Here is a 24,942-nt window from a genome sequence, read left to right on the forward strand (position 1 = left end):
GCTCTCTCAGGATGTCTAATGACTACTGAGGTCACTAACATGGAGTACCTGGCAGTAGGTGGCAGCACAATACACCTAATATGAGAAACATATGTTTTTTGGGGGTGTCCAGTTACTGTTGATCACGTAGTGTATATTGTCCTGGCTGTTGGTAGATGTCTTGAGTATGTATCTCAAACAGGGAGAAAACTGAAAATGTGAGGCATTCAGAGGCTTCAGGATCCTTTCTGCTTCAGACTTTTATCTGTGCTATTCATTTTACAGTATATCTTACAACCTAATAATAGCTACTGCTGTAAATGTCTCAACAGAAGCACTATTAACACAATGCATGACAACGTAATGTCTTGCTACAGTTTAACAAATGAAAAACAATGGCTGGCAATCACATGGAGAAAATGCAGTCTCTGACTGCTCAATGTGTATATTGCAGGCTTTGCTTCTCAGACTGTAACAGATGATCACGGAGATTATAGACTTTGCTTCTAACACCAGTTTTCAGCAGGTAAATAAAACCATTTACAGCTGCTTTTGCTTCTTTAAACCGATGGATGCTACTAAAAACCATCAAGGAGAATCCATATCTGACAAAATAACCTAAAAAATAATTTAAAAATGGAGATTGCCCACTTTGCTTCTAGGTACTTCAAACGTAATGCAACAGATGCCATTTTATATGCTAGCACTACTGCAGGACACTTGGTAAATGTGAAACAAACCAAAAATCATTTTGTAAATAACAATGAAAGAAAAAGTTCCATGAAGTCAAGCTAAGCAAATAAGAAAATGACCAGTAAACACACAATACTAAAGTTAAAATTTTTGTCTTTCCTTATTATGGATCACAAAGTCTCATACAAATGACACATACACAAGGGATTTTTTTTCCCATTAAGGAACACACTGCCATTTGACTATTTTATTGTTTATTTAAGTACAACCCAGGTTTTGGTCTTTTATGCCCTTTTCAAGTATTTGATTTTATTTCTTTAACATATATTGCAGGACACTTAACATGTTGTCCAGCTATATATGTTAAAGAATAAAATCAAATACTTGAAAATGGCATAAAAGGCTGAAACCTGGGTTGTACTTAAATAAACAACAAACAGTCAAATGGCAGTGTGTTCCTTCAAAAAATATTGTATGACTGTTGCTCAACAATGCATAAAATGTTCCACTACATTGGACATAAAGCTATACACTCTTAGAAATATAATGAACTTATCAGCATACCGGTACATCCCATTATCTTTCCAGGAATTTCTTGATTGCAACACCGAGAACAAAATATCTGTCCACAAACACGGCAATGATGTTTTCTACGAAAAGTGGTGAATTTTTCACCACAGTCATAACATTCCTTACTGACTGAATCAGGCATCCAGTATTGTTTGAGGTCAGTATCCTTATATGACTGCAATCCCTGGAAAAAGATATGCTTTCATAAGTTAAAATACAGAACTCTTGTGTGACCCAATTAATCATAAGTAAACAATGGTGATTATAAGGGTAGGAACAGTTATAAATAATAACAACTGTGATATCTCTTACACATTATCACTTTTACAAATGTTTCCAAAAGTTTTAGGTCAGTATTCTGATGTTACAGTTACCCTTACTAGCAAGTAAATTTCAATCCTTCTGAAGACTAAGTTAGTAGATGTTTACATGTAATTGGACAAAAAAATATCATAATGGAAGAATATTTCTCTGGAATGCCCTCTCTAACAATGTTTCTTAATTTTTCAACATTTTCTCATGATAAGTCAATACACTTTTCTAGTGACAAATTAGTTTACTGAAGCTACCACAGAAGAACTAAATATTTTATTCTCCAACCAACAGCTACAATGTGCATCACATCAGAATGTGTGTGTGTGTGTGTGTGTGTGTGTGTGTGTGTGTGTATGGTGGAGAGTGGGGGGGGGGGGGGGGGGGGAGGGGGAGAAGCATGATGAAAAGGGGTCTCCTTGTGTATGGTGGCAAATAAGGATGAGACATTCTATCACAATTCAGATACAGCCCAGGTGCAGTCAGGAGAAGAGCAATGAATTTCACCCAGCAATACTCAGGTGAAGCACCCAGAAAAAAAACCTAAATCTTATGGACTGCTAGTGGGTAGTTTAGATGGGTGCAGAGAACAGTTCAGCATCAGTTTGCCTTCTGACCTGACATGTTTTCCAGTTGTGCAGTGTGAAGTAGATGAGATGATCCAACATATGGTATCGCTGTGGAAGGGGAAATAGCACGTTGGCATTTAAAACTCAAATAAAACATTCTTTGTAGGCATACACCAACATATACAAACTGGACAACAATCACATGACTGCTAATGATCACAAGATTAGCTGGCCCAGCAATGAATTCACATACCCAGAGGGGCACTGCATGTGAGTTGGGAGAGTGTTGACCTGAATTCAATTTTCTGTTGCTTCTCACAAAATTAGATCTACAGCATAATGTGATAAGCTCATAATAAAAAATACATATTTGGCCAAGGCCACAGAATAGACAGTAATATTATTACATGTATGGTTTGTCTGGAGTATTATAAATATGAGAAAAACTGATGAAGTAACTAGAATTGTAGCAGTGTGTTTTAATTATACAATTCCACAGTTGTGATTAGTTGAAAAAATAGACATTCACAAACACCTCTATAATAAAAGGCAAGCAGATACTTGAACAGATACATGAACTACCAAATTTGCTATGTGTTGTGTGTGTGTGTGTGTGTGTGTGTGTGTGTGTGTGTGTGTGTTTTGTGTCAGAGAGAGAGAGAGAGAGAGAGAGAGAGAGAGAGAGAGAGATTATGAGCACTGCCTACCATAGGACTGAATGCCATCTGATAGCAGAGCAGGCATGTGACGTGGTATGGTAAGTGAAAAGTGGTGCAGTGGTGGGAATCATTTTAGCGGCAATTCGAGCAGTAGATGGGGAAATCCACTGATGTAAACTACTTTGACAAATGGCAGACCGTCATAGTCAGCAGTGCCCGAGAACAAACATTTGGAAAGAGCAAAGCTGGTAACCTGTTCACATGCCACTGTCATGAGAACTAATGGAAGTGGTTTAAGAACGGTAAAACCACAATTAGGCAACTAGGTGTTGGACGTCCATGGCTCAGCACAGAATGTGGACGTCAAAATCTTGCCTGCTCTGTAGCAGCTTTGAGGACAAAGTACAGTGCTGGAGTAGTCATAAGTGTTTCTTAGCACACCATTCAGCATTGTTGAATATGAAGCTTCGCAGTAGACAACCCAATGACTTCATCAATTACTGCAGTGTCTACAGGATCATTGAAACTGAACCATGGATGAATGAAAAAGTGTTGTCTAGTCCGATGAAACACATTTCTTGTTGCAAAAGGTTGGTCATCATGTTTGGGTACACCATCATCCAGGTAAACGGCTGCTCAAAAAGCACATCATATCATGGACACGGGCCATTGGGGGCAATATTATGCTATCAGGGACATGTAGCTGTGCTTCCATGGAACCTGTAATAGTAATCAAAGGCACAAAGATGGCATTGGACATTACCGAGAACCTAACACATCCCTTCATGCCTATGTCTTCCATGACGGTTATAGCATGTTTCAGTTGGGTAATCGCCCATGTCCCAAGGCCACAATCACACTACAGTGGTTTGAAGAACATGATAGGGAACTCATGTTGATGTCTTAGCTGTCAAATTTGCCTGATCCGAATCCAATGCAACACACATGGGATGCTATCAGGCAACAGCTCCATGGCCACAAACCACCAGCCTGTAATTTGCAGGAATTGCACAACATGGGCACAGACAATTCATGCCAAATCTACCAAGGACTTTCCAAATCTATCACACATGGAATTGCTGCTGTATTGCATTTCAAAGGTGGACTACCATGCCACTAAGCAGTTGGTCATAATGTTTTGGCTCATCAATGTATACATAATGATTAAGAGTTAGACATCAGAATATCCTGTAAGGGAATATCTACAGTTATTAATTTCCACATTATCTATAGATTTAATTCCAAAGGTTAAAATTTACATTTTAAATACCACTGACAATTCACGAAATAAATTTCTCTTCTTATTCTCATTTGGCACACTATTACAGTAGAACTGATAGGCACTATGAGGGTGTAGCTGTAGTCACTAAGGAGGGTTAGAATTCACAAAGACAGGAAACATCACCATGCAGAAGTGTAGATGATTTTGAGATTGCAACATAAAGAATGCTGAAATTAAATTTAATAACAGACTCAGTGTATCACATTCCATAAAAATGTCTGAAATACTTTAGAAAAAAAGAGAACATTACATAAACAACATAAGTTCAACTAAATGTTAGATTATAAAGAAGAATTTAAATGGTTTGAAAAATAATAAAGTGTTCAGAAACAGTAAGATTCAAATACTAGCCATTACTGTTAAAGAAGAAATCTAAAATATCAATATGCCAGCAGTCAGAGAGAGATTTTTGTCAGGATATGAAGCAAACTACTCCAGAACTTCCTGCTATAAAGAGAAAGTATCACAACAGATCTGGAAGAAATTGACAAATGTGCATACCCACTAAAACAAGGGAAAGTTAAGGTTGGAATAGCAACAGTTTTATGAAAAGAATAGATTGCTACTCACTATAAAGATGACACCCTCAACTGGATACTGGCTCGATGAAATGACTGGAGTGGCCAGAAATAGCTGTTATGTGTCTGACAGATGTGCATGCATGTGTGTTTTTTTCCTTTTCTTGTCTGCAACTCAACAATCATCTCTACTGTGACGAGTAATCAACCCATTTCATAATACTGTTCAAACTCACTAAAAGATATCTATGAATACAATCTTACAATAGCTCATTTGACTGACAAAACTAATGCATAGTATTGATAGATACCAAAAAATTCCACAAATAAAGTAAAACAAATAGTGTGCATCATAACAATGGAAAATGGGAAAATCAGGAAAACCAATGAAAAAACTGTAAAAAATTCAAATTAAAAAAAAATTATACATATTCAATGTTACTTTAGTGGGACAGCTAAAAATTTAACACAAGGGTCTTGTGGAACGTAAGTTCCAGTTGCTTCCCAAGATGGGATGAGTTGTGAGAACAGATGCGTATGAGGGGTAGTAGAGGGGGGTATGAGGCAATAATGTGGAGCCATTTCAGTGTTGCTATGGCAGTCATTATTTCAGAGAGCCAGAAGAAGATTACTACTATCTCCCATAAACAGCAAGCTTCGTGCAGTTATAAGGTTTCTGCACTGCCATAAGCAAACTCCAGCAGAAATCCACCACCAATTTTGCCATGCATATGGACTGAATATTAAGACTTACAGTGAGCTCAGATGATGGTGCAGACTTTTCACTATAACCAATGTGAACAGCAAAAGCAGTAACGGTCAGGATAACATTAAGGAACACTAAAGGCTGTTAATAACTAAAGGATACACACTGAACAGCAGTTAATGTGATAATGAGCAGGATTTCACAGTACTCAGCTCTGTAGGAACTCTTTACAGTGAAGCATCTTTATGTAAGTGTTACCAACCTCAAAGGTGTTAGCAATTTTAAAAATTGTTGAGAGAGATGTACCATGAGAATAACCTTATGTATATATAGAGTACTGGAAAAATTAGTGGGTAAAAGGCTAGGTAACTCAATAAAAAAGAACTGAATGTCAACTATTCTCAAGGAGAAGAAGAAGAAGAAGAAGAAGAAGAAGAAGAAGAAAGGCAGTAGGAATATTTTCTGACCTAAAACAAAACATTTGAGATTGTCAACAATACTCCTCTTCTTACTAAGCTTGAAAGTTACAGAAGTAAAGGACTGTAACAATACCAGAGAAGGAAAGTTGCTACTCACCATATAGCGGAGACGCTGAGTCGCGATAGGCACAATAAACAGATTCACACAATTAAAGCTTTCGGCCATTAAGGCCTTTGTCAGCAGTAGACACACATACACAGCTCGCGCGCACAGGCAGGTAGGCACGCACACGCACGCACGCGCACACACACACACACACACACATACACACACACACACACACACACACACAAATGCAACTTGCACACACATCTGCAGTCTAGGAGAGCTGAGACCACACTGCGAACAGCAGCACCAGTGCATGATGGGAGTGGCGACTGGGTGGGGGTAAGGAGAAGGTTTGGGGGGGGGGGGGGGAGGGATAGTATGATGGGAGTGGTGGACAGTCGTGTTGCAGTTTTGACGGAGGGCAGGAGAGAAGGTGCGGAGGGAGGAAAGGGTAAGTAGCGGAAAAGAGATAAATAAAAGAAATTAGAAGACTGGGTGTGGTGGTGAAATGACGGCTGTGTAGTGCTGGAATGGGAACAGGGAGGGGGCTGAGGACAGTGACTAACGAAGGTTGAGAAATAAAGGATTATCAAATGAATGGATTGATTTGCTTCTTAAAGATTATAAACAAACAAAAGTAATATATGAACAGGACAAATAACAAGTAGTTTCAGAATATCAGTCCACAGTGACTCAATGACCTATGGTCTCTCTCTCAAGTCAGTAATGCAATCACTTTTGTTGTTATTGATATTAATCATTTGAACTTCCATGTTGAAACAAATAAAAGTGTTGAAGTATTCTTTTGGTTATGTCACAAAGCAATGTAAAACAAAGCATATGATCACTGAAAACATTTTGTAGACACAATAATCAATAGTACATAACCTGAATAACTAGGAGGAATCATGACTTTGTTTCTTGTGCTGTATATTTTATTTGCAGATAGAACCCATGGCATGCACAAACAATACCATTGGCGTCCCCTATTATCAACAGGGGCCAAATTGAAGTGATTTTGATCAAATACATGGCAGATTGCTCAATGCGGAGGAGGTGACCAATCAGCAAGGTCATCAGCCCAAAGATCTAGTATTGCAGAAATCAAGGGAAAAACGACACAAACAGCACAGTCCAGTCCAGTCGAGAGGAAGGGATAACATGCAAACAAAGAGGGAAAAGGGACGTCAGTGGCGCAGGAGGAGGAAGCCACAGGAGGAGGTTGGGTGGAAACAGGGAGAGCAGGGGTGCCCCAGAAACGCTACATGCTGTGTGACATCAGCACTGCCACCAACCCATTCTGACACCCACAACATACCATTATCACGGTACAACGGGGACAACACAAGGGGAAGAAGACACGAGAAAAGGGGAAACAAAACAGCACAACAGACCAGATAAAATATAGGGAAAAGGATGGGAGAACCTGGCTGGTGTGGAGGCAAGGTCAAGGCCTCCATACCAACACTTGTGCTAACTGAGGGATTCAAACTCCAGAGGAAAATTCAAGGACTTATACCTGAAAATACAAATGACTTTCATGAAGAAAACTGAGGACAGATGCAGCCATGCGAGGGTCATCCACTAACACCTGAGACAGCATTGGTTGGTTGACTTGGGGAAGGGGACCGAACAGTGCTGAGACAAAGAAGGTGGGAGGGCATATTTTGTGCAAAGGTCCATTCAGCAATACATGGATCACTGTGAGGGGATCCACATAACTAAAAAAGGAGTGGGGAGGGGGAGGGGGGGGGGGGGGCAAGGGGTAGCTCACTGCCGAGTAAAAACCGTGGGTCAGTCTAGTGTGGATAACACAAAGATGGAAGAGGATGGTTGATTTCCACTTAGAGAGGCAGTGGGAAGGAGGCCACAAGGGAGGGGGGAGTCTCCTTGATGATGCGAATTTTATTAGATGGGGGGTAGCCTCCCAAGAGTCAGTCCACAATTCAGCAAAAATGGATTTGATGTAAAGTAACAAATCTGCCGCCACAGTGGTCATGGAGAATGGGAGACAAATGGCCGCCCCTCCCCCAGCCAAATGATTAGCAAGTTCACTACCATTCATGGCCAGTATACCACCGGAATAAGCAGCATCATCTAGATCAACAAGAAGGTCATGGATGGCAGAAACCATAGAGTGGTGGGATGAACTCAGAGTGATAACCTGTCTGATAAGTGGGCATCAATTCCACAGTACTCACACATGGCAGGCAAGAGACTGTGTTCCATACCAACAGAAGACGTGAAAGCATATCCCATAGGATCGGCAGATGTAGAAGCATGGGTATATAAAAAATGGCATCCTAAAACTCACATTAAGTGCATACAGAACAAACAACAGAGCAACCACTGAAGCGATGGAGGCTTTCTGAACCCAGAAGAGATCCATCCAAATCCATGGCCAAGGAACTAACCAACAGAGGGGGGGGGGGGGGGGAGGGGGGGGGTTAGAAGGGAATGTGGAGAAGAGGACAAAGAAAAGAGATGGAAGTCTCAATGGTGAGATGAACTCATCCGAGAGTGGGTAGTGGTTGGAAAACAGCCTGAAGCTGTGAAAAGAATAGTATAGGAGGGGTGAGCAGGGAAAGAAGGGATAATGAATGCAAAGCAAACCAGGAGCTGGAACAGACAAATCAAAAGGGGTGGGATGCCAGCGTCAACCAGGAGACTATTGAAAGGGCTGGTGCTAAAGACACCAGTGGTTAAACGGACAACACGATGGTGAAGCAGGTCCAAAAGGAGCAGTGCAGAAGTGGCAGCTGATCCATAAACCTGACAACCATAGTCCAGCTGAAACAGAACTAATGCCCAGTAAAGGCACAGAAGGGTCGAACAATCTGTGCCCCAAGGTGTGTGGGCAAGGAAGTGAAGAACATTGACTTTATGAAAACAGCCAACCTTCAGATATCAGATATGGGGTGACCAAGTAAGTTTGTTGTCAAAAAGAAGACCTAAAAAATATAACTGGGGGACCACAGTCAGACGTTCAGCATTGAGTAAGAGCTCCAGATCAGGATGGACTGTAGTACGGCAACAGAAATACACAACCCTCGACTTAAGGGGAGAGAATTGAAAAATGAGTGATTATGTCCACGTGGAAGCGTGCCGGATGGCATCCTGGAGCTGTCATTCCACATAGGCACCATGTGGGAGCTAGTCCAAATACAGAAATCACCCACATACAGAGCAGGGGTGACCAACAGTCTGGCAGAGGCCACAAGTCCATTAATAGCAATGAGAAAACGAAGGACACCTAATACGGAGTCCTGTGGAATGCCATTCTCCTGGGTCCACAGAGAGCCAAGAACAGTGCCAACCTAGATTGTGAAGGATCGGGACTGGAACTGACAAATAAAAATTGGGAGGGGCTTCCTAAGACCCTGCTCATGGAGCATAACGAGGATGTGATGGTGCCAAACTGGGTCATAGGCCTTACAAAGATTGAAGAAAACTGTGACATGATGGCGGTGTTGAGGAAAAGTCTTGCTGAATTGTGGTTTCCAATCAAAGCAGATGATCAGTCGGAGACCATCGCTCCTGAAAGCTGCACTGGCAAAGAGATAAAAAGTTCCTGAGATTCAAGGACCCAACTGAGCCAACAAACCACCATCCATTTAAGTAACTTGCAGGTGACACAGGTAAGGCTGACTGTTTGGTAGCTATCAAAGGACAACGAATCCTTGCCAGAATTAAGAACGGGAACCACAATACTGTCTCTCCGTTGAGAGGGTAAAATGCCTTTGAGCCAAATATGGTTAAACACCTGGAGATTTTCACATTGTGGAGGACTGAGGTGGTGAAGCAATTGATTATGTATGGGATCAGGGCCAGGAGCTAAATCATGGGGAGAACAGAGGACCAGAAGAAGCTCCCATTCAATAAAAGGTTCACTGTAGAGTTCTGCCTGTCAAGGGGTGACATGTAAGTGTGAAGCTTCAGCCTGCTGTCTGTGGGGGAGGAAGACAGCTCGATAGGAGGCTAATACCATCACAAAATGGAGTTCTGCAAGGACTGAGGGATCTGTACAAAGGCCTTCTGGAAGGACAAGGCCTAAAATGGAAGACTGCCACTGACAACCTTGGAGGGTGTGGAGTGTAGCCCACACGTGTGACAAAGGGACAGAACCTAAAGATGACACAAAGTGTTACCATCACACCCATTTGCTCTCTCTGATTAAGTAATGGGCTTTGGCATGAAGACATTTAAAGCTAATCAGACTGGTGCCACTTAAGATGTTGCAAGGCACAATGACAATCATGGGTAACGGTGGTAATGGCTGTGCTCCACAACACAACTGGCCGAGGGTGAACACGGCCTGTCATGTGTGTGACAGCAATGCCGGCAGCCTAGTGTGGCAACAGGGTCACTGGGAGGCAGGAAGGGAATGAGAGAATCAACGGGAAGTGGTCACTATCACAGAGATCACTGTGTGGTGACCAGTGTGAGGAAGGAAGTAGGGGAGGGACAGCAATCAAATGATCAATGACACAGAAAGTGCCATATGCAGCACTAAAATGAGTAGGAGAATCACCATTAAGAAGGCACAGGACATGGAAAGCAAGAAATTGGTTAATGAGGAGCCTCTAACCAGATGGAAAAGCACTGCCCCACAAAGGGTGATGGATATTAAAATCCCAAAATGGAGGAAGGGATGGGGGAGATGCTGAAGGTGGGCAGTTAGGACAGCAGATGTAGGTGGCCTGTCAGAAGAGAGCTCGAAATTGCAAATCATGACCACAGAGTCCACGTGGACCTGAACAGCCACTGCTTTCAATGGGGTACGAAGTGGGACCTATATACTAACAATATCCATATGGACCAATGTACAGACACCACCAGAAGCCCTCAAAGGGCCGACCTGGTCCCAATAGAAAGCATGGAACCAACTAAGGGTTGGTGAGTAAGCATCAGCAAAATGAAATTCCTGGAGAATGGATCAAGCTGCCGAGTAAAAGACAATAAGGGATTACAACTCTGGGAGGTGATGGTAGTATCCATTACAGTTCCATTGAATAAGCACAGGGTGGGTAACCAAATGGAAGGCAGATGGGCCACCTGGTTCACCATCTGTCACCAACGAGGACAGAGTGACATCCATAAATAAGAGGTTAGACTCAGGTTGCGAGGGGGGAGATGGCACCTCTGATAGCACCAGTGGGACATTGTCCTGGGACTTACATTTCTTCTTCTTCTTCTTCTTCTCTTTTATATGTTGAGGGGGCAGGGTATAGCGGGAGGCCAGGCTTCTTCAAGATCTGAAACCGAAAGAGACGGGTGACCTCGGGGAACAGAGATTGTAGTAGCAAGCCTCCGGCCTCAGACACTTCAGGGGAAGGTGTCCCAGGAGGAAGACCAACCTCCCCCGGGTTCTGGAGAAGGGGGGCACTTCTTCAGCCATGGAGGGGAAGTGGCACATGGAGGGGAGGGCGTGGGAATCGCAGGGGAGGGGGAGAGGAGAGGGCTTTGGGATTGGGGTAAGGAAGTGGGAGGAGGGAGTAAGGATGTAACAGAAGCAAAAGTAGAAGTCATCAACACAGGGTGAAATCAGTAAAATTTCTGATGTGCATCAGTGCAAATTAAACAATCCAAGGACTTATAGTCTTGTCTCTCCATTTCTTTATTATAAGCCAGACAATCTGGTGAGCATGAAGAGCGATGCTCATGACAATTAACACATGTGGATGGCAGAACATAGGGGCTCCGTCATGGAGTGGGTGTCCGAGTCATCACAAAAGGAGTGTGCCGTACATCGGAAAACGTGGCTGAAACACAAGCACTGAAAGCACCACAGGAGTGTCAGGATGTATGGCTTCACATCACACTCATAATGCATAACCTAGACCTTCTCTGAGAAAGTACCTCTCTCAAAAGCCGGAATAAAGGTGCCGGTATCGGTGCGACTGCCCTTATGATCTTTCTGCACACGCTGAACAAAATGAATGCCCCGTCATTCCAGATTGTCCCAGAGTACCTCACCAGTTTGAAGGATCAAAAAATTAGTACCTAGACCATATTCAAAGGCTGGTGAAGTGTAAGGGACACCGGGGCTTCATCAAGATGATCACAAGCACAAAGAGCTGCAACTTGGACAGCAAAAAAGTTTTGATCAACAGGGAACCTGACCGCATCTTCCTGAGGGTCTCTACTTTGCCAAACTTTTCTTTGACATTATCCACAAAAAATAATGGTTTCATGGCACACAATGTGTCCCCATCCATCCTAATACAGACTCAGGTAGCAAGGAAAGTGTTTCATCCCAGGCTGGAGAGCCTGGCCCTGCTCCCAGGGTGTAGCCAGAGAAGAGAAGGCCAAAGGGTCATAAGAAGCAGCATTCAATGATCCATTACCAACTGAAGAGACAGCCATATAAGAACCGTCAGATTTTTGGAGATTGATATGTTACATACACAAAGCATCCACCCTGGTATCACCCACTCCAATCAGGGGCTCTACCCACAGGCATCACCCAGTCACAGCAACAGCCATCTGGCACAATGGCCACACCACTCCTATACATCCATGGGGAAGCAATCATTCAGTTATCAGAAGTGTGATAGCTGTGTTGTCAGGGGCTCAGCCAGATGGGTACATAAGAGCCCCACCACACGGACTCGCTACACGTGCTGATGACCTAGCAGGGAAGAGGGGAGCTGTGGTAGGGAAGGAATAGGGGAAGGAATAGGGGAAGCAAGAGGGTAGAGGAATCCACACTGTAGACACTAGGGGGGCAGGGGGAGTTCTTTCCCAAAAGGTTCACACTACAAAGAGAAAATTTAGAAGTCGAGATCAAACTCCAAAGGGGGACCAAAAATGCCAAAAAGGAATGGTGAAAGAGAAAAGGCATGGGGAACAAAGCCACAAGGAATACAGGAAACATGGTGGACAGCCAGGTCGACATAGTAAGAACCGTGAGAGGGGGGGAAGGAGGGGGCAGCGGGGGAGGAGTGAGAATGGAGAGGGAGGGGTACGGAGAAGAAGTGCAGCCCGGAAAGGAAGAAAGGGTTGTAGTAGCTCAGGGCCCTGTGGGAATCACATATGAATTCAAGAAAGAATTGTGAGCCAACTGGGGGTGCTCAAGTACATGATGGATTCATGGGCCAACATGACGAACTTGGGTGTAAAAGGTGAGGAACAGTGATATGATACTTCTGGGAGTGAGTGAGACTTATTGGAAGTTAGTTGAGAAGTAGTAGCAGTGGTGAATGGGTTCACTGTGTATCGCAAGCAAAAGATTGAGGTCTCCTGGAGTGGGAAGTAGCAGCAACTGTGCAATTGTCTCCCCAGAGCAGCCAAACACCATACAATATATGCAGCTAGCTACTGTCACTTTTGGTAACTTTGGGTACAGTAGAACCACTTATACTTACCATGAACTTCTGTAATCTATGTCACATTGCGCACAGAGTAAATAATTGCATGTGGATAGTTGCTACAGATTCAATCCTCCCTATTCTTTGTATTTTCAATTATATCCTATCCTGAGCAGATTTCTATTCACTTTTAGCGAACTGAGTCCATTTTGCCTACCTTCATTTCTTTCCATTATTATTAAATATTGTTCTCTCTTTAGAATACTGAGACATAGTGGGCACAAATAAATACATAAGAACTATAGTCTTCAATGAACTGACTATTTACAGATCAAATAATGGACCAGAACAGTAATCACTCACCATATAGTTAAAACATTGAGCAGCTGACAGGAACATTAACAAGATTGTACCATGCCAGTTTGTTACACCAGTAAATGCCTCCTAACAACACATTTATTTTCTACATAAAACACATCAAACAAAGTTTTGATGCAGAAGCATTCCATCAGAACTCCAGTTTGTTGCAAACATGAAGAATAACATTCTTTTTCATTTTTATCCCCTTAATAAAGAAGTAAAAACTGGTGAATTTGAAAGACCATTGTCATCTACTATAGTGAACTGCAAGTTCTCCAAAAAGTGCAATAAAGAAATAATAACAGGTTCAATCAGACAATGGTTGAAGCAATACTAATGTAATATTCCTCGAGTTCCATGTTGGATACATCATCACAGACATAACTGATGCTTTTTACAATAACAAACACCTATTTCATAATGTAATATTAAATGCAAAGAAACTAAAATGGAGATTCCTCTGAGTGTATAAGCATCATACTAACTGTACTTTTGAGGGCAAGAAGATTACTTATTCTCCTCAGGACATTTGGTAAGCTTCTTCCATCTGTTACATCAATGGTAAATGGTGAATTTTGCTCCTGAAATAAGAACAAGATTAAAAACACTAAGATAATTTAAAACCACTTCAATAATTAAATGATGGAAACAATTACGACAAATAAGCTATGAAATACTGCACAACTAAATCATTTTAAATAGTAAACAGTAAACAAAATGCATACTGGGTTTGGATTTTCCTGCCAATCAGGAGAATGAGAAGCTGACACTTCATCTGTAGATTGAGATTCTGTAGTCTGAACACTGCTGGTTCCTTCAGATGATGCTTCACCTGCAATGAACCAAACCATCACACTTCTTATTGACATTTTAAACAACAATCTAATTCAGCATTTGCAGTGGGTAGTATATTCTATTATGCTAAACATTTGCTGAATTAAAAAACTGTTGTACACTTTTTCTTCCTCCAGGGATAAGTTAAAAATGAAATAGATTATGCAACAGATGTCTATGTAAATTAAATTACCATACTGGTAAGCCTAAAATGAAAATGGTAATAAAGTAATGTTTAAACTGTCTTGTGTGTATGGTATAAGTAAATAGTGTAATGTAACAGACCAAGATTCACCACTTGAAGTACACGATATGTTAATAAACTTCCCAATACAATGTAATTTTGCTATGTAAACATATATTTATGATTATGTCTTGATTTTAGGCTTACGCTTATCATTGTATAACTGTACTTGGAACAATAGCTGACATACAGAATAATGTGTGGTAATCATATCTTATAGTATGAGAAAGCAATATTATTATGTAAACAAAAATAACATTTCTAGTCTTCAGTAAACACTGGATCGCCTTCATTTGTATAGAATGGTAAAAAGTAGGCATTAGACTTAGCATTATTGTAAACAATTAAAATAATTACTATGGAAACTCACGTACTGTAATACCAATGGTTAAGGAAATTTATTTTACAATATTTAGCTTATAAAAACGATGAAAGTCATAAAACAGTTAACTGAAGATACAATTATGTTAACCACTCATCTTGATTGCACATATGAAATAATTTCTATTAATCTCTTTTCTTTGTAAACTACATAAAATATTAGTTGTAATAGTACCAAAAATTGAATGCAGTGCCAAAATTCTATATATGGGACAGAGTCAGGGCAAGGTAAGTCAGCCAAGGTTGTTACAAAGCAGTTGTTCAGTAGTTATTTATATTAGTCAAAGTTCAGTTCTGCGCGGTTGTTAAAAAACTCTGTAATGGAGAACTGGGAAGTGATGAAACAATAAATAAATTATGAATGTCATAAAATTTTGGTCGTGAGAAGTTTATATCCAACTATGTAAATTGTAACTAAAAACAAAGAAGCTGTAACTTACCCAACGAAAGTGTTGGTACGTTGATAGAGACAATAAAAACAATAAAAAACACACACACAAATTTCAAGCTTTCACAACCCAAGGTTGCTTTGTCAGGAAAGAGGGAAGGAAAGGGAAGGACAGGGAAAGACGAAAAGATGAGGGTTTTAAGGGAGAGGGTAAGGAGTCATTCCAATCCCGGGAGCGGAAAGACTTACCTTAGGGGGAAAAAAAGGACAGGTATACACTCGCGCACACACACACACACATCCATCCGCACATATACACACACAGGCAGATATATGTAAATGCAAAGAGGTTGGGCAGAGATGTCAGACGAGGCAGAAGTACAGAGGCAAAGATGTCGTTGAATGACAGATGAGGTATGAACGGCGGCAACTTGAAATTAGCGGAGGTTGAGGCCTGGTGGGTAACGAGAAGAGAGAATATATTGAAGGGCAAGTTCCCATCTCCGGAGTTCTGATAGGTTGGTGTCAGTGGTAAGTATCCAGATAAACCGGATGGTGTAACACTGTGCCAAGATGTGCTGGCCATGCACCAAGGCATGTTTAGCCACAGGGTGATCCTCATTACCAACAAACACTGTCTAACTGTGTCCGTTCATGCGAATGGACAGTTTGTTGCTGGTCATTTCCACATAGAAGGCTTCACAGTGTAGACATGTCATTTGGTAAATCACGTGGGCGCTTTCACACGTGGCTCTGCCTTTGATCTTGTACACATTCTGGATTACAGGACTGGAGTAGGTGGTGGTGGGAGGGTGCATGGGACAGGTCTTACACGGAGGGAAGTTACAAGGGTAGGAGCCAGAGGGTAGGGAAGGTGGTTTGGGGATTTCATAGGGATGAACCAAGAGGTTACGAAGGTTAGGTGGACGGTGGAAGGATAGATCTCATTTCAAGGCAGGATTTGACGAAGTCGTATCCCTGCTGGAGAGCCACATTCAGAGTCTGATCCAGTCCCGGAAAGTATCCTGTCACAAGCGGGGCACTTTTGGGGTTCTTCTGTGGGAGGTTCTGAGTTTGAGGGGATGAGGAAGTGGTTCTAGCTATTTGCTTCTGTACCAGGTCTGTAGGGTAGTTGTGGGATGCGAAAGCTGTTTTCAGGTTATTGGTGTAATGGTTTAGGGATTCAGGACTGGAGCAGATTCGTTTGCCACGAAGACCTAAGCTGTAGGGAAGGGACCGTTTGATATGGAATGGATGGCAGCAGTCAAAATGGAGGTACTGTAGCTTGTTGGTGGGTTTGATGTGGACTATTGTGTGAAGCTGGCCATTGGACAGATGGAGGCTGACATCAAGGAAAGTGGCATGGGATTTGGAGTAGGACCAGGTGAATCTGGTGGAACCACAGGAGCTGAGGTTGGAGAGGAAATTCTGGAGTTGTTCTTCACTGAGAGTCCAGATCATGAAGATGTCATCAATAAATCTGCACCAAACTTTGGGTTGGCAGGCTTGGGTAACCAAGAAGGCTTCCTCTAAGTGACCCATAAATAGGTTGGCGTACGAGGGGGCCATCCCGGTACCCATGGCTGTTCCCTTTAATTGTTGGTATGTCTGGCCTTCAAAAGTATAGAAGTTGTGGGTTAGGATGAAGCTGGCTAAGGGCTAAGGTAATGAGGAAAGAGGTTTTAGGTAGGGCAGCAGGTGATCGGCGTGAAAGGAAGTGCTCCATCGCAGCGAGGCCCTGGACGTGCGGGATATTTGTGTATAAGGAAGTGGCATCAATGGTTACAAGGATGGTTTCTGGGGGTAACGGATTGGGTAAGGATTCCAGGCTTTCGAGAATGTGGTTGGTGTCTTTGATGAAGGATGGGAGACGGCATGTAATGGGTTGAAGATGTTGATCTATGTAGGTAGAGATACGTTCTGTGGGGGCTTGGTAACAAGCTACAACGGGGCGGCCGGGATGATTGGGTTTGTGAATTTTAGGAAGTAGGTAGAAGGTAGGGGTGCGGAGTGTCGGTGGGGTCAGGAGGTTGATGGAGTCAGGTGAAAGGTTTTGTAGGGGGCCTAAGGTTCTGATCCCTTAAAACCAACATCCTTTCGTCTTTCCCTCTCCTTCCCTCTTTCCTGACAAAGCAACCTTGGGTTGCAAAAGCTTGAAATTTGTGTGTGTGTGTGTTTTTTATTGTTTTTATTGTCTCTATCAACGTACCAATGCTTTCATTTGGTAAGTTACAGCTTCTTTATTTTTAGATATATTTTTCCCATGTGGAATGTTTCTCTCTATTATATTCATATCATTAATTTGAACCCAACAATTACGTTTGTTATTGTCACTGTTGCATTTCAAAATCTTTTCTGTCATCTTACTTTCTCTTTTTGTTCGTGCAAGTAGTTTCACTTTGTATTCACCTTCCCCTTTTTACCGTAATCTACCATACAATTTTATTCTGCTTATATATACTCCATAATACGTAACTTACTTCCAAACCATAACGAAAAAAAATTTTTTTTTTTCCGCTTTCAACACTACCGCTGCTATAAAATCCACTGTTCCCAGTTCACAAACAGTTCCTATCGCCAGTTAAACAACCATTTCGGCTAGTTTTTCCCTCGTCACTGGTCATTTTTAGCCGCTTCCCACAGATTTTAACGTCATTATTTCTTTGTTAGACTATTGTTAGCCTCATTTTCATAATCTGCCACCACAAAACCACTCCATTTAATACATTTACACGCAGTTTTTTCGAAATTTTCCTAAATTTCTCCACCCTTTAACGAGTTTTGGAGACAACACAACCACCTAACCTTTGTGCACATCGTTGTTTACCAACCTAAGTTCATCACAGGATCAACATAGCTCAGCTTTAATCAACACTTTTTAGACTCTAGCTGCTTTCTAGTTCACCTTTATCTCTCCCCATATACTTTTATTTTTATTTTCATTTCAGCCTCTGTTACACTTTCCACATTCTAGTACCATGTCACCCTCACAACATCCCCACAATGACCCCATTAAGTTTTGTTTATATTCCCTCCGCAAACATGCCTTCGCCCTAGCCAGATTACGCTCCCATATTTTATTTACTCAGGGTTGTCTGACATTTGGCATTACCCCCACAGGCCTCACACTTAAAATTCCCATCTCTGGCTGTAACCCTTCTTTCCACCAGTCCCTATACCAGTTCCAAACTGAACAATCCATAGCCTTCACCTGCCTAATCCTTCACCTACGCATCAACTCAGCCAATGAACACACCCATCAACTCCTATCCTTAATAAAAGTCCTCAGTCTTTCCTCTCCCACATCCACACCGGCTGTTCAGAGCATCTCCTACAGGCCAACTGCAAATTAGAACAGCATGCCACCCTCTACCTCAAAAAACTATCCAATCTCCTGGTTTCCCACCTCCAGAAAGGCAACTCACTCACCCTCCACAACCTTTCCAATAAACCTCAACCTCCTCTCATTGCACACAGACCCAGTCTCTCCCATCTACTCAATCCCCCACATCCAGTTCCACTCCCCCTAAAACCTCAAAATTCTATTCAACACAATCTGGAACCACAACACCCCAATTCAGTAGTTAACCTTTCCTCCAAACCTCTCTCCCAATCAGAAACCTCTGTCCTATCCAAAGGCCTCACCTTCAGCCCCACTCCCAGATTCAACCAAACAGCCCTCGTCAAAGATTTACTGTCCTACACTCATACTCTCTGCTGGAAGTATCACTTTGCCACGAAGAAAAATGATCCTAATCCTACCCCTAATGATCCAACTCCCCAAGACACTATCCAAATTGAACCCTGCCTGGAACAGTTCCGTCCTCCGTCACAGCGGGACCCACCTCCTTTTCCTCAAAAACACCCTCTCCAAACCTTCCAGGAATTTCTCACTTCCAGCCTTGCCTCTCAATCCTTCTTGAAAAACCTTAATCCTACTCCCAACATCACCTCAGCTGAAGCCCAGGCTATCCGTGATCTGAAGGCTGACCGATCCATCGTCATTCTTCCGGCTGACAAGGGTTCCACGACCGTAGTACTTGATCGTCGGGAGTATGTGGCTGAGGGACTGTGTCAGCTTTCAGACAACACTACATACAAAGTTTGCCAAGGTAATCCCATTCCTGATGTCCAGGCGGAGCTTCAGGAATCCTCAGAACCTTAGGCCCCCTACAAAACATTTCACCTGACTCCATCAACCTCCTGACCCCACCGACGCCCCGCACCCTTACCTTCTACCTACTTCCTAAAATTCACAAACCCAATCATCCCGGCCGCCCCATTGTAGCTGGTTACCAAGCCCCCACAGAACGTATCTCTGCCTACGTAGATCAACACCTCCAACCCATTACATGCAGTCTACCATCCTTCATCAAAGACACCAACCACTTTCTCGAACGCCTGGAATCCTTACCCAATTTGTTACCCCCAGAAACCATCCTTGTAACCATTGATGCCACTTCCTTATACACAAATATCCCGCTTGTCCAGGGCCTCGCTGCGATGGAGCACTTCCTTTCACACCGATCATCTGTTGCCCTGCCTAAAACCTCTTTCCTCATTACCTCAGCAGGCTTCATCCTAACCCACAACTTCTTCACTTTTGAAGGCCAGACATACCAACAATTAAAGGGAACAGCCATGGGTACCAGGATGGCCCCCTTGTATGCCAACCTATTTATGGGTCACTTAGAGGAAGCCTTCTTGGTTAGCAAAGCCTGCCAACCCAACGTTTGGTACAGATTTATTGATGACATCTTCATGATCTGGACTCACAGTGAAGAAGAACTCCAGAATTTCCTCTCCAACCTCAACTCCTTTGGTTCCACCATATTCACCTGGTCCTACTCCAAATCCCATGCCACTTTCCTTGACGTTGACCTCCATCTGTCCAATGGCCAGTTTCACACATCTGTCTAAATCAAACCCGCCAACAAGCAACAGTACCTCCATTTTGACAGCTGCCACCCATTCCATATCAAACAGTCGCTTCCCTACAGCTTAGGTCTTCATGGCAAACGAATCTGCTCCAGTCCTGAATCCCTGAACCATTACACCAATAACCTGAAAACAGCTTTCGCATCCTGCAACTACCCTACCGACCTGGTACAGAAGCAAATAGCTAGAGCCACTTCCTCATCCCCTCAAACCCAGAACCTCCCACAGAAGAACGCCAAAAGTGCCTCACTTGTGACAGGATACTTTCCGGGACTGGATCAGACTCTGAATGTGGCTCTGCAGCAGGGATACGACTTCCTCAAATCCTGCCCTGAAATGAGATCCATTCTTCACGAAATCCTCCCCACCCCACCACGAGTGTCTTTCCGCCATCCACCTAACCTTCGTAACCTCTTGGTTCATCCCTATAAAATCCCCAAACCACCTTCCCTACCCTCTGGCTCCTACCCTTGTAACTGCTCCCGGTGTACAACCTGTCCCATGCATCCTCCCACCACCACCTACTCCAGTCCTGTAACCCAGAATGTGTACAAGATCAAAGGCAGAGCCACGTGTGAAAGCACCCATGTGATTTACCAACTGACATGTCTACACTGTGAAGCCTTCTATGTGGGAATGACCAGCAACAAACTGTCCATTTGCATGAACGGACACAGGCAGACAGTGTTTGTTGGTAATGAGGATCACCCTGAGGCTAAACATGCCTTGGTGCATGGCCAGCACATCTTGGCACAGTGTTACACCGTCCGGGTTATCTGGATACTTACCACTGACACCAACCTATCAGAACTCCGGAGGTGGGCACTTGCCCTTCAATATATTCTCTCTTCTCGTTACCCACCAGGCCTCAACCTCCGCTAATTTCAAGTTGCCGCCGCTCATACCTCACCTGTCATTCAACAACATCTTTGCCTCTGTACTTCCACCTCAACTGACATCTCTGCCCAACCTCATTGCATTTACATATGTCTGCCTGTGTGTGTGTATGTGCAGATGGATATGTGTGTGTGCGAGTGTATACCTGTCCTTTTTTTCCCGCTAAGGTAAGTCTTTCCACTCCTGGGATTGGAATGACTCCTTACGCTCTCCCTTAAAAACCACATCCTTTCGTCTTTCCCTTTCCTTCCCTCTTTCCTGACAAAGCAACCTTGGGTTGCGAAAGCTTGAAGAGTGTGTGTGTGTGTGTGTGTGTGTGTGTGTGTGTGTGTGTGTGTGTTTTATTGTTTTTATTGTCTCTATCAACGTACCAACGCTTTCGTTTGGTTAGTTACAGCTTCTTTGTTTTTAGATATATTTTTCCCACGTGGAATGTTTCCGTCTATTATATTCATATGTAAATTGGAAGATATTTACAAAAGAGGCACCCTAGTGCTTTCTGCAGTGAATGATGATGAAAAAAAAAAAAATTGTTTGATCAACAATCGTGGACACCTCCAATTCAGCAAGTTAAGTATCAATACAATAATGAATTATTTACCACTTCAGAACTTCTTTTTATCACCCGCAACAAACTCAAACTCATTATCATCTTTGTGTACGATGCAATGTGTAAACTGAAATTTACACCTAATTTATAGCATATATGAGAGCAGGAACATTTCAAGTGGTGGAGATGAACTGTAATAAGAACACAGAATTAGCACCCTAATACAATTTTTAGAGTTTTCAGAAAATCTGAAACACTGAAACAATCAAACCACAAAAATGTTTTTTAGAATGTCGAATACTAGATGTTAGCCAGAAATATGGATGTCATGATGACAAGACTCAAGTCTTATGGTTGGTTGGTTGGTTTGGGGGATTAAAGGGACCAGACTGCTACGGTCATCGGTCCCTTTGTCCAAATACAAAGAACACCCACAGAGAATAAAAACGTGGAACAGAAGAGACCACAGACGACACAGAACAAGAGTAACTGAGACAAAGACAAGACAAAACGAACTAAAACCACACAGAGTATGACGGTGGTTGGCCGACCATAGAAATAAAAAAGGAAAAGCCAACCACTTAGAAACACATTAAAAAATCAATTTAAAATCATAGGCCAAAGGCCAGAATCAACACAAAACAATAAAATAAAACAGAAACACTCAGATTAAATGATAAAATCCCACTGCCCGAATAAAACATAAAACTAAGTCAGCCATAGTGGAGTCGTCTGTTAAAAGGGCAGGGAGCGTAGCAGGGAGTGCAAATGTCTGCCTGACCACAGCTAAAAGGGGGCAGGCCATCAAAATGTGGGCCACTGTCAAAGCCGCCCCACAGCGACATAGAGGAGGGTCCTCCCGGCGCAGTAAATAACTGTGTGTCAGCCGGGAGTGGCCAATGCGGAGCCGGCAAAGAACTACTGAGTCCCTGCGAGTGGCTCGCAGGGACGACCGCCACACAGCCGTCGTCTCCTTGACAGCACGGAGTTTATTGCGCACTGTCAGTTCGCGCCATTCATCGTCCCATAGCGTCAAGATTTTGCGGCGGAAGACTGCCCGCAAATAAGTCTCTGGGAGGCCAACGTCCAGAGATGGCTTACTGGTGGCCTCTTTCGCCAGGCGGTCAACATGTTCGTTACCCAGGATACCGACATGACCGGGGGTCCACACAAAGACCACAGAGCGGCCGCAACGGGCGAGAGTATGCAGAGACTCCTGGATAGCCATCACCAGACGAGAATGAGGGAAACACTGGTCGAGAGCTCGTAAACCGCTCAGGGAATCGCTACAGATAACGAAGGACTCACCTGGGCATGAGCGGATATACTCTAGGGCACGAAAGATGGCTACCAGTTCAGCAGTGTAAACGCTGCAGCCAGCCGGCAAGGAACGTTGTTCGGAATGGTCCCCTAGAGTGAGCGCATATCCGACACGACCAGCAACCATCGAACCGTCAGTGTAAACAACACCAGAGCCCTGATACGTGGCCAGGATGGAATAAAAGCGGCGGCGGAAGGCCTCTGGAGGGACTGAGTCCTTAGGGCCCTGTGCCAAGTCGATCCGAAGGCAAGGGCGACGAACACACCATGGGGGTGTATGCAAAGTAGCCCGGAAAGGAGGTGGAACGGTGAAAACCTGAAGCCCAGAGAGAAGCTCTTTGACGCGGACCGCTATTGTACAACCAGACCGGGGCCGACGTTCTGGCATACGGACGACCGACCGCGGGAACAGGAGACGATAGTTTGGATGCCCGGGCGAGCTTAGAACATGGGCAGCATAAGCGGCCAGCAAACGTTGGCGTCGGAACCGCAGTGGAGGTACACCTGCCTCCACTAGTACGCTGTCCACAGGGCTGGTGCAGAAAGCACCAGTGGCAAGGCGTATCCCGCTGTGGAGAATTGGGTCCAGCACCCGTAACGCAGATGGGGATGCTGAGCCATAAGCCAGGCTCCCATAATCCAGACGGGACTGGATTAACACCTGGTAGAGCCACAACAGGGTAGAGCGGTCGGCGCCCCAGCGGGTGTGGCTCAAGCATCTCAGAGCGTTTAGATGCCGCCAACATGTCTGTTTAAGCTGCCGGATATGAGGCAGCCAAGTCAACCGGGCATCGAAAACAACCCCCAAAAACCTGTGGGTATCCACCACAGCAAGGAGTTCGTCGGCAAGATAAAGCCGCGGCTCAGGATGGACTGTTCGGCGCCGGCAGAAATGCATAACGCGGGTATTGGCTGCCGAAAACTGAAACCCATGCACGACAGCCCAAGACTGCGCCTTACGGATAGCGCCCTGTAGCTGACGTTCAACAGTTGCAATGCCAGTAGAGCTGTAGTAAAGGCAGAAGTCGTCAGCATACAGGGAAGCGGAGACAGAATTTCCCACGACCGCAGCAAGCCCGTTAATGGCTATTAAAAACAGACAGACACTTAAAACACAGCCCTGTGGCACACCGTTCTCCTGGACGTGGGAGGAACTATACGAGGCCGCGAATTGCACGCGGAAGGTACGACATGACAGAAAATTGCGGATAAAAATCGGCAGAGGACCCCGAAGACCCCATCCATGAAGCGTAGAAAGAATGTGATGACGCCATGTCGTATCGTACGCCTTCCGCATGTCGAAAAAGACAGCTACCAGGTGCTGACGGCGGGCAAAAGCAGTACGGATGGCCGACTCCAGGCTCACCAGATTGTCGGTGGCGGAGCGGCCTCTACGGAACCCACCCTGAGACGGAGCCAGAAGGCCCCGAGACTCCAGTACCCAATGCAAGCGCCGGCTCACCATCCGTTCAAGCAACTTGCAAAGAACGTTGGTGAGGCTAATGGGACGGTAGCTGTCCACCTCCAGAGGGGTCTTTCCAGGTTTCAAAATGGGGATGACAATGCCTTCCTGCCATTGCGACGGAAACTCCCCCTCGACCCAAAGACGGTTGTAAAGATCGAGAAGGCGCCGCTGGCAGTCCACTGAAAGGTGTTTCAGCATCTGACAGTGGATGCCATCTGGCCCAGGAGCGGTATCAGGGCAAGCAGCTAGGGCACTGCGAAACTCCTACTCACTGAATGGAGCATTGTAAGATTCCGGGTGGTTGGTGCGAAACGAAAGGCTCCGACGTTCCAGCCGCTCTTTAATGGAGCGGAAGGCCTGGGGGTAATTTGCAGAAGCGGAACTCATAGCAAAATGCTCTGCTAAGCGATTTGCAATGACGTCGGAGTCAGTACAAACA

General features: G+C 43.9%; 1 protein-coding gene across 2 annotated transcripts in view; it reads right to left on the reverse strand.

Moving 5' to 3' along the window:
• LOC126475111 (1-phosphatidylinositol 3-phosphate 5-kinase) overlaps nucleotides 1-24,942 on the reverse strand; it is a 372,610-nt gene that overhangs the window by 320,668 nt on the left and 27,000 nt on the right. For both annotated transcript variants that reach the window (XM_050102696.1, XM_050102695.1), the window contains exons 2-4: nucleotides 14,212-14,318; nucleotides 13,972-14,067; nucleotides 1,237-1,426 (exon numbers count right to left, since the gene is read on the reverse strand). In XM_050102696.1, coding sequence (XP_049958653.1) covers nucleotides 1,237-1,426; nucleotides 13,972-14,067; nucleotides 14,212-14,318 — 393 coding nt within the window. The remainder of the gene's footprint in view (nucleotides 1-1,236; nucleotides 1,427-13,971; nucleotides 14,068-14,211; nucleotides 14,319-24,942) is intronic.

The sequence above is a fragment of the Schistocerca serialis genome, chromosome 4, assembly GCF_023864345.2.
Source record: "Schistocerca serialis cubense isolate TAMUIC-IGC-003099 chromosome 4, iqSchSeri2.2, whole genome shotgun sequence".
NCBI lineage: Eukaryota > Metazoa > Arthropoda > Insecta > Orthoptera > Acrididae > Schistocerca > Schistocerca serialis.